This window comes from Epinephelus moara, chromosome 21, assembly GCF_006386435.1.
Source record: "Epinephelus moara isolate mb chromosome 21, YSFRI_EMoa_1.0, whole genome shotgun sequence".
NCBI lineage: Eukaryota > Metazoa > Chordata > Actinopteri > Perciformes > Serranidae > Epinephelus > Epinephelus moara.
Window position 1 is genome coordinate 357,681 of NC_065526.1, and position 10,494 is coordinate 368,174.

Genomic DNA, 10,494 nt, shown 5'->3' on the forward strand with positions numbered 1-10,494 from the left:
CCTTCAGTCTGAGACACTGTGAGAAACTGTGAGAAACTGTGAGACACTGTGAGACACTGTGAGACTGTCCCTTCCGTCTGAGACACTGTGAGACACTGTGAGACACTGTGAGACTGTCCCTTCAGTCTGTGAGACACTGTGAGACACTGTGAGACTGTCCCTTCAGTCAAAGACACTGTGAGAAACTGTGAGACACTGTGAGACACTGTGAGACTGTCCCTTCAGTCTGAGACACTGTGAGATACTGTGAGACACTGTGAGACTGTCCCCTCAGTCTGAGACACTGTGAGACACAATGAGACCGTCCCTTCAGTCTGAGACACTGTGAGACACTGTGAGACCGTCCCTTCAGTATGAGACACTGTGACACACTGTGAGACCGTCCCTTCAGTCTGAGACACTGTGAGACACTGTGACACACTGTGAGACTGTCCCTTCAGTCTGAGACACTGTGAGACACTGTGACACACTGTGAGACTGTCCCTTCAGTCCGAGACACTGTGAGAAACTGTGAGACTGTCCCTTCAGTCTGAGACACTGTGAGAAACTGTGAGACTGTCCCTTCAGTCTGAGACACTGTGAGACACTGTGAGATACTGTGAGACTGTCCCTTCAGTCTGAGACACTGTGAGAAACTGTGAGACTGTCCCTTCAGTCTGAGACACTGTGAGACACTGTGAGACCGTCCCCTCTGAGGACAGAAAGAACAAACAGCAGCATAAAGAATCAAATCGTGTTATTGATGACATCATTCCTGAGAAATGTCATGAACAGTGTTTCCCAGTCTGAACCAGTTTGTCTCTGACGTTTAAAAGAGGCCTCTAGGACATAAAATGGCAGGCGTGACTTCAGGACCCGATGAGGGGCAGTGAAGGCACCACCAGCCTTACACCCAACACATCATTAATAAAGTCCCAGTGTAAACTTAAGTTAAGTTAAGTTAAGTTAAGTGTGTCAGATGCAGAGCTCTGCTGCTGTGTTAATGTGGACATGTCATTTAAGGTGGAGTTTTGACAGTGTGAGAGACAGTGAGTTTCAGGAGCGTCCTCAGGCTTCAGGCTGACTGTTGTCACCACACACACACACACACACACACACACACACACACAAAGAAGCAGGGCAGCTATACCTGTCAGGACGTCCCCAGGGTCTAAAACAGGTCCTCACAAGGTGAGGACAGCTTGTGTTGGTTAACATGCCAAAGACAGAGACATCTGCAGACAGTCACACAGACATTAAAGGACTCCAGGATTAATCCAACTACACACCCTTATCTTAAAAAACACTTATAATTCAAAAGCCAACCTCCACCTTAAATGTCCACCTGGAGACAACATGACTGTCTTCTTTCAGTGTGTAACAACATGAAACATCCTGTGACAACGCTGAGAGAGACGTGATGTCTGTGAACTGCTCGGCCCTTTGGTGGGCGGAGGTTTAAGGCTGTTTTAAGGCCTTTTTTAAGGTGCCACATTCCATCACGTTTTTATGCACTAAGGTTAAAGATACACACACAGTGTTAGAGTGTGTGTATGTGTGTGTGTGTGTGTGTGTGCGTGTGCGTGTGTGTGTGTGCGTGTGTGTGTATGCGCGTGTGTGGTAGGCGGAGTTGTGCTGCTTTTAAAGAAAAGCTTTTTGTCTTGTAAACTTTGGCGTCGCCGGTTTCTGAGCTGCAGGCCGTGAGCCAATCAGGTTCCACCAGCAGGATCTGTGTGTCAGGACAGACAGACGGATCCTGCTAGGCGGTCCGTCCTGTTCAGGATAGTAATTACCTGCAGAGGGGGCGGGCTGAGAGCAGCCGTGTTGTGATTGGCTGCAGGCCGTGGCTGGTTGGTGTGTATAAATGTGGACAGAGGTGAAGCGTCCTCCTCTTCATCTTCACACTCGTCCACCTGAAGCGTCGTCCTCCAGAGACCTGAGACACAGTAAGACACACTTTGATCTTTATCTGGACGTCAGACTGTTTTTATTTGTTTCATCTGTAAAAATGTTTCTTTCAGTTCAAAGGCTGTTCTCAGAGAACGCCGCCGTCTGGATCTGACTTATATTAGAGTACTGTCGTTTATATATAAAATATATTCATGTTAAAATACAGTCATATATGAAACATGTTAATGTATGAAACATGTTAATATATGAAACATGATAATGTATGACACATGTTAATATATGAAACATGTTAATGTATGACACATGATAATATATGAAACATGTTAATGTATGACACATGTTAATATATGAAACATGTTAATGTATGACACGTTAATGTGTAAGATGAATTCAAAGATTAAGATAAAGAAGCTTTGAGGGAGAACATGTGCTCTGACACAAAGAACACACACATGAAGGAGAGAACATGTGATGTAAGGAGGTCGTGGCGTGGCGGTAGGGCCGGATGAACCAGTCTGAGGCCCTCCGGGGGGAAATGAGTCGAGGGGCCCCTGCTGTCCCTCCCCCACCTTCTAACTGGGCGGAGGACATAGTTTGGAGCAGGATCATCGTCCTGTTTGTTCTCCAGAGACAAAGACTTAATGTGGAGTAGAAGCCCTTAACCCTTAATTCCTCCAGAAAACACCTTTATCTAAGCGTGAGATGTGGAAACATCTGGAGTCCTTTAAGGGACAGACATGTAGAGACGTCCTGAAGACTCAAATGAAACTAAGGGACAAAGTTTAGTCGTGAAGAAGGTCAGATATATTTTAGGTATTTTTAAGAGGTTAAATGTTCTTACACTTTAATCTAAAATATTCCTTAACGTTCACTTTTATCAGTTTACATCTCATTTTCTGTGTCAGTTCGTATTTACCCTTAAAAACCCCTTAAATTATTCTTAACACTTTATTATCCATCACAAATCAAATATTTGTCAGACTGATGACATTATGACATGGTGTGTGTATGTGTGTATGTGTGTGTGTAACATTCCACCCTCATGTGGTTATTAAGGGCTTTTCAGATTAAGGATTAAGGTGTTTTAAAGGAGTTTCCAGTTAAGGACAAATGGCGGCCTTCTGACAAACTGAGATGAAGACATATTTAAGATGCTTAATTAAGAGTTAGTTAAGGGGATTTTTGGAGGTTATTGGTGCATGATGGACAGAAAATACCTTAATATTTCAGAGTCCATTAATTATCCACTTATTTTAAAATAACTTGATGACATCATCATGAAAAGTCATTAAAGTCCCTTCCTGTTCGGTCTGAGGCTGGCGCTGCATTCACTGCCCCCCGTCAACTTGTAAAGTCAAACGTCTGCCATTTAATGAGCAGTAGGCCTACACACACACACAGCAGTACTTTTTTACTTCACTACATTTGACTGACGGCTTTAGTTACTTTACACATGAATAATAAAATTTATGACGTGAAGTTCTCATGGCTCTGTTATCAGTGTTGGGACAGTTACTTTTGAAATGTAATAGATTACAGATTACTGGTTATAGCTGATGGAAGTGTTGTAATGAACTGATCAAAGTAATGTAGCTGATTACTGCTAGTGAGTAACAGACGTGTTAAAGTTGCACTTTAAACTCAGACCATCTTTTATTCTATGAATCAGCTCTTGTTACTTTAAGTACTCCCATTACTTTAATACTCTCGTTACTTTAAGTATTTTCATTACTTTAAGGACCCATTACTTTAAATACTCTCATTACTGTAAGTACTCTCATTAATGAGAGTACTTACAGGTAATGAGAGTATTCTCATTACTTCAGGTACTTTCAGTAGGCTAGTCTTGTTACTTAACATACTCTCAATACTTTAATAGTAATGTGTGTGTGTGTGTGTGTGTGTGTGTAGTCATGGCTAAGGAGAAAGTTCACATCAACATTGTGGTCATCGGCCATGTGGATTCTGGGAAATCGACCTCGACAGGTCACCTGATCTACAAATGTGGCGGCATCGACAAGAGGACCATCGAGAAGTTCGAGAAGGAGGCGCAGGAGGTCAGAACTACACACTGATACACACTGTACTACACACTTGTCTACACAGTCACAGAAATAGTGAATGGTGTGTCAGTGAGCTGTCCAGGCATCTGATTGGCTGTTGCTGTGGTTACAGATGGGGAAGGGCTCCTTTAAGTACGCCTGGGTGATGGACAAGCTGAAGTCGGAGCGGGAGCGCGGCATCACCATCGACATCGCGCTCTGGAAGTTTGAGACCGAAAAATATTACGTCACCGTCATCGATGCGCCAGGACACCGTGACTTCATCAAGAACATGATAACTGGAACCTCCCAGGTCCCGCCCACTTCCTTTGATGTCACAATTCCTGTTACAGGAGGCTAGGCTAACACTTTAGTATACAGTATGTTCAGTGATGCTATGCTAACATCTTAGCATAGAGTATGTTCAGTGATGCTATGCTAACACCTTAGCATAGAGTATGTTCAGTGATGCTATGCTAACACTTTAGCACAGAGTATGTTCAGTGATGCTAGGCTCCATGCTAACTGTTTCTGAAACAGGAAGTTTATGTTGCTGATGTCACTGATGATGTCACTGCAGGCTGACTGTGCTGTGCTGATCGTGGCGGCGGGGAAGGGAGAGTTCGAGGCAGGAATCTCTAAAGAAGGTCAGACGCGTGAACACGCTCTGCTAGCGTACACGCTGGGCGTCAAACAGATGATTGTTGGCGTAAACAAGATGGACTCCGCCCAATTTTCCGAGTCTCGCTTCAATGAAGTGGTGAAGGAGGTCTCAGCCTACCTAAAGAAGGTCGGATACAACCCAAAGGCCGTGGCGTTCGTCCCCATCAGCGGCTTCCATGGAGACAACATGCTGGAACCCTCAGAGAACGTAAGGGAATATCACCACTTAATTACCCCTTAATTTTCCCCTTAAAACACAGCAAACACCTGCAGCTCCACATCACCACACGGCTTAGTCCAGAGAGACGGAAAGAGCGTGAAGGAGGTCGGAATCATCTGAGCGGTGACTCAGGAGTAAGGGAACAGTGACTCAGCAGATGGTGAACTTTGACTCAGTACCAAGTGAACAGTGACTCAGCAGTAGGTGAACAGGGACTCAGCATTAGGTGAACAATGACTCAGCATTAGGTGAACAGTGACTCAGTAGCAAGTGAACAGTGACTCAGCAGATGGTGAACAGTGGCTCAGCAGTAGGTGAACAGTGACTCAGCAGTAGCTGAACAGTGACTCAGCAGTAAGTGAACAGTGACTCGGCGGAGTGTGTGTGCCTAATCACGCTTGTGCATGTGAAAACAAATAAACTCGATACAGCCGAGGTTAAAACTCCACAGGAAACTGTTAGTGTGAAAAAATGGACCTCTTTAAAAACAGTATTTCAGAAACACCATCACTGTGCCGGGAAGTCCGAGTCATCGGCACTGGTAACGGGACACACATGTGGTGGGACGACTGTGACTTGGTAAATGTAGGTTTAAGGTAAAAGTTAAGGGGTTCTGCCTGTCCACAGATGCCATGGTATAAAGGATGGAGTATCAGCAGGAAAGAAGGAGATGCCTCTGGAAAGACTCTGTTTCAAGCACTGGACTCAATCCTCCCTCCTGAACGACCCACCAAGAAGCCTCTGAGGCTCCCCCTGCAGGACGTCTACAAGATTGGAGGTAACTACGTTCACCCATGTACTGCACCTCACAGGTAGGCCCACCTGTACTGTACCACACTATTCTTCTCAGGTAGGCCCACCTGTACTGTACCACACTATTCTTCTCAGGTAGGCCCACCTGTACTCATCGTGATGTGCCACATGTAGAGGCGTTGAGAGGACTCTTGTTGCCGAGTCCTGTGTTCAATTCAATTTTATTTATAAAGCCCAATATCACAAATCACAATTTGCCTCACAGGGCTTTACAGCACACGACATCCCTCTGTCCTTATGACCCTATCTGTGTTCTCAGGTATCGGGACGGTGCCTGTGGGTCGAGTGGAGACTGGGATCCTGAAGCCCGGCATGATGGTGACATTTGCACCACCAAATCTGACCACAGAGGTGAAGTCAGTGGAGATGCACCACGAGGCACTGACAGAGGCTCTGCCCGGGGACAACGTTGGCTTCAACGTCAAAAACCTGTCCATCAGAGACATCAAGCGAGGGAACGTAGTCGGAGACAGTAAAAATGACCCACCGCGAGCAGCTTCCTCCTTCAAAGCTCAGGTCAGTCATCGTCCGTCTGTCTGTCGAGGGTTTGATTCCTCAGCCCTGTCTCTACCAGGGTGTCTTTCAGGTGCTTTTATTTTGAAAGATGAATCTGCCGTTTCAGATTTGTCCCATGAGCAGAGACAGAAAGTTGAAATGATGACGTGATGTTTCCTGTGGTCAGGTGATCATGATGAACCACCCTGGGGAGATCCACGCAGGTTACGCTCCAGTGGTCGACTGCCACACTGCCCACATCGCCTGTAAGTTTGCAGAGCTGTTGGAGAAAATAGACCGGCGCAGTGGAAAGACGTTAGAGGAAAACCCCAAAATGCTAAAAAGTGGAGACGCTGCCATGGTCCTGATGGTTCCATCCAAACCGATGGTGGTGGAGACATTCAGCGTTTACGCCCCGCTGGGTGAGTAAAGGGTTAAAGTGATCAGCTGTTTTATCTGCAGTGTCTAACACACCTTCATCCATCAGTCTGTTCATCATCCGTCAGCTCACATCTGGTCTCACCAATCAGGGCCAACCAGGTCCAATCAGGGCCAACCAGGTCCAATCAGGGTCAACCATGTCCAATCAGGTCTGACCAGGTCCAATCAGGTCTAATCAGGGCTAACCAGGTCCAATCAGGGCCAACCAGGTCCAGTCAGGGCCAACCAGGTCTGACCAGGTCTGACCAGGTCCAATCAGGGCCAACCAGGTCCAGTCAGGTCCAATCAGGGCCAACCATGTCCAATCCGGTCTGACCAGGTCCAATCATGTCTGACCATGTCCAATCAGGTCTAATCAGGGCTAACCAGGTCCAATCAGGTCTAATCAGGGCCAACCAGGTCCAGTCAGGTCCAATCAGGTCCAAGCAGGTCCAATCAGGGCTAACCATGTCCAATCAGGTCCGACCATGTCCAATCAAGTCTGACCAGGTCCAATCAGGTCTAATCAGGGCCAACCAGGACCAGTCGGGTCCAATCAGGTCCAACCAGGTCCAATCAGGGCTAACCATGTCCAATCAGGTCTGACCATGTCCAATCAGGTCCGACCATGTCCAATCAGGTCCAACCAGGTCCAATCAGGGCTAACCATGTCCAATCAGGTCCGACCATGTCCAATCAGGGCTAACCATGTCCAATCAGGTCTAATCAGGGCCAACCAGGACCAGTCAGGTCCAATCAGGTCTGACCATGTCCAATCAGGTCCGACCATGTCCAATCAGGTCCAACCAGGTCCAATCAGGGCTAACCATGTCCAATCAGGTCCGACCATGTCCAATCAGGTCCAACCAGGTCCAATCAGGTCTAATCAGGGCCAACCAGGACCAGTCAGGTCCAATCAGGGCTAACCATGTCCAATCAGGTCCAAAGTCAAAAAGCTTTCACTGAACTTCAACATCGAGAGTCAAAGTCTAGACTTGGGGCATCAGTAGCTTCTTGCCAGCGCCCCATGTATAGAGGTGATGCCTCGCTGCGGCGGTTGTGAGTTCGATTCTGGCGTGCAACCCTTTGCTACATGTCGCCCCCCCCCCCATATTATATATTATTAATATCATAAATCTACTGATCAACATTATTTATATATCATTAATATTATGTCATAAATACTGTTCTGTGTGGTTTCATCATTCTCTAATGTCGTTAACTAACGATATGATAATTATCCTATCATGATGATGACACGACCATCACAATGTCATAATGATGTCATAATGATAATCATTTAATAACTGATTCATTCTCTCCGTCAGGTCGTTTTGCTATTCGTGACATGAAGCAGACGGTGGCGGTTGGTGTGATTAAGGACGTGAACAAGGAGGAGCCCACCACAAAGGGCACCAAGTCAGCATCAAAGAAGTGATGTCACTTCCTGTCGGCCATGTTTACTGTCTCAATCAATCAGTTAATAAATCATCAATAAAATCTCATGAGCACGTGAGGCATGTGTCTGTGTTTCATTGGTTGATCTGCTGCATGTGATTCATCCAACGCCTGTAACCATGGAAACCTGCACCTGACAGCTGTCACCACTTGTTTTGAACAGTTGAAGAAGTGAGGTCACATGACCACGTTGTTTTTTCCTGTTCTGACAAGACAGGAAGTTGATTGTGTGTGCGTTAGTACATTTATATGATGCATAGTGAGGACCCAAAAATTTATTTTAGCAACAAAGTAAGGACATTTTGGGGGGGGGGGGGGGGGGGCTGTGGTGTGACCCTCCCTGACTGACCAGAGGACAGTCCATGTCCATGTCCATGTCCATGTCCCATGAGATGTAGAAAAAAGTGAATTTGATGAAATATCATTATTTTTAATCAGATTTGGTTTTGTTTGTTTGTTTGTTTCCTGACGGAAGAGTTCGTCTGAAATTTGAAAAAAATCCAGTGATAAGTTCTGTTTCCAGTGTCAGTGGCTGATTGACGGGTCCCACTGCGCCCAGGGTCCAGGGAAGTGTTCACAGTCAACATGGGTCCTCACAAGGATAGACGTACAAGAATATGTGTGAGTGTGTGTGACGACACCGAAACAGGAATCAGCCACATTGCGTGACAGAGTGTTCACACTGTGCACTGTTGCATGACAAGCTGCGACCACACACACGCACACACACACTGACCTGTGTGACACAAACACCTTCAAAGATCAAACACTGATTATGAGTCAATATGAGACGCAGACTGACCTCAGAACAGTTTGGGGTATAAAGATGAGTGTATCTGTACTCGAGTAGTGAAGATACATTTGAGGTACTTTCCATGCTGTTGGTTGGTGTCAGAGGGAAACAGTGTAGTTCTTACTGCACTGTTGAAGTAATCAGAGTAAAAGTACTCACACAGAAACATTTCAACCAAGAGGCAGCGAGGAGCTGGAACCATAAAATGTTTTTACATGAAAAATGATGTCACAGATCAAAATGGCTGCTGACCAATTTGTGATCAATCAATCAAGATTATTGATGACAATCTCAAAATACTGAACGTACAAATACTTGAGTTATTTAAGTACAGCAGTGAAGTTACAATTACAATTTATATATTTAAGGTAGGGACAGTACATGTTAATAAACACAGTACAGTAGTACATGTAAATATGCCAGATTGTACCCACGGCTGATTTCCATCTGTCGTCTCTAGGCAGGTTGTTGTTACATTAGTGACATTAAAACAAAATGCATAACTAGCACACGAGATGCAGTAGAAACATGGAGAAACAGTACAAATGTACTCAGTTACACTGCACCTCTGACGACATTTATCAGCTTGAGTAGATTATTATTACAGACGGATCAGCTGATCAATATTAAACTGATCGACACATCAATAACATCGTATTGATTACTCTACACCATCAGTACTTTAACTGCTGGATACCTGAAGTAAATCTGAAATCTTATCTGGAATTAAGTAATCGAGTCATCGTGTGTGTGTGTGTGTGTGTGTGTTATCTTTCTAACAGGAAGCAAACAAAACAGAAAGAACACCATGTTGAGAGAGCGACCACACACACACACACACACACTTCAGCGACTGCCTGTCATATAACAACAACTTATACAACAGTTAGTTCCGACCGAGTAATCTGATTGGACGAGAGGCATTCCATGAGTGCTGATATAGAGTATAACATCACTGGTAGCAGTAAAATCACTCCGCTCACAGGTGTTATAAATATAAATACAACCGTTAATTAACCAGCTGTCACACTCACTACACTGACACAAACTGACACTATAGCGTTACACCAAGAAGATGGATATCATTATTACTGATGAGGATGAGGATGAGGAAGATAAATCCGGCCGTGCCAACATCCAGGTTTGAACTGGACGAAGTTACACAGCTGCAGATCAATGTAAATATAAAGTAGCTTGTGAGTTCCTGGCGTGTGTGCTGCGTTGCCTGGCAACAGACCGGGGGAACTGTTTTTTTTTTGGCAGAGCTACATAACATACTTAAATAATTTATTTCATCACCTTTTGTTAACGTTCCCTTACTCAGCATTGCTGTTTAAGCTGTTGTTGACCTGTTGTATGAAAGCACTATCACACTGGAGGTCGTGACGTTGGACTGTATATCGTCACGGCTGTGATTGTCTTCTATGACCAAATTACAACATCACGACCTCCAGTGTGATATTGCTTAAATATTGTACCACTGTTACTATATTGTTATTAGGGTCCGGGCAGCTAAGCTGCCAGGACACTATTGTAATCCTAGTTCTTCTTCTTCTTCTTCTTCTTCTTTTTTCTTTCTTCTTCTTCTTCTTCTTTCTTCTTCCGAGGAAATCATACTTCCCATGGGTGAAAACTCACCAAACTTTGCACAAAGGTCCAGTCTCATGCCAGATATCCTCAGCTGTAAACTCAAGCCAATA

General features: G+C 45.0%; 2 protein-coding genes across 5 annotated transcripts; both read left to right on the forward strand.

Annotated features, from left to right (window-relative positions):
* Positions 1 to 1,769: 1,769 nt before the first annotated feature.
* Positions 1,770 to 8,059, forward strand: LOC126409085 (elongation factor 1-alpha-like). Its single transcript, XM_050074985.1, has 8 exons — positions 1,770 to 1,925; positions 3,802 to 3,947; positions 4,066 to 4,245; positions 4,513 to 4,803; positions 5,443 to 5,593; positions 5,888 to 6,144; positions 6,311 to 6,545; positions 7,872 to 8,059. Exons 1-8 carry the CDS (start codon positions 1,844 to 1,846, stop codon positions 7,979 to 7,981), a joined length of 1,452 nt encoding a protein of 483 aa, XP_049930942.1. The 5' UTR covers positions 1,770 to 1,843; the 3' UTR covers positions 7,982 to 8,059.
* On the forward strand, positions 6,552 to 7,865 carry LOC126409086 (glutamine-rich protein 2-like). Of its 4 annotated transcripts, none has more exons than XM_050074988.1 (3): positions 6,552 to 7,143; positions 7,184 to 7,223; positions 7,264 to 7,865. In XM_050074988.1, the coding sequence occupies exons 1-3, from the start codon at positions 6,892 to 6,894 to the stop codon at positions 7,467 to 7,469; spliced, it is 498 nt and encodes a 165-aa protein (XP_049930945.1). In that variant the 5' UTR covers positions 6,552 to 6,891; the 3' UTR covers positions 7,470 to 7,865. The 4 variants fall into 4 exon arrangements, with proteins under 4 accessions (XP_049930945.1, XP_049930946.1, XP_049930943.1 ...); XM_050074989.1 differs by having other exon boundaries at positions 6,552 to 7,103; positions 7,184 to 7,293; positions 7,354 to 7,865; XM_050074986.1 differs by having other exon boundaries at positions 7,194 to 7,865.
* Positions 8,060 to 10,494: the final 2,435 nt, after the last annotated feature.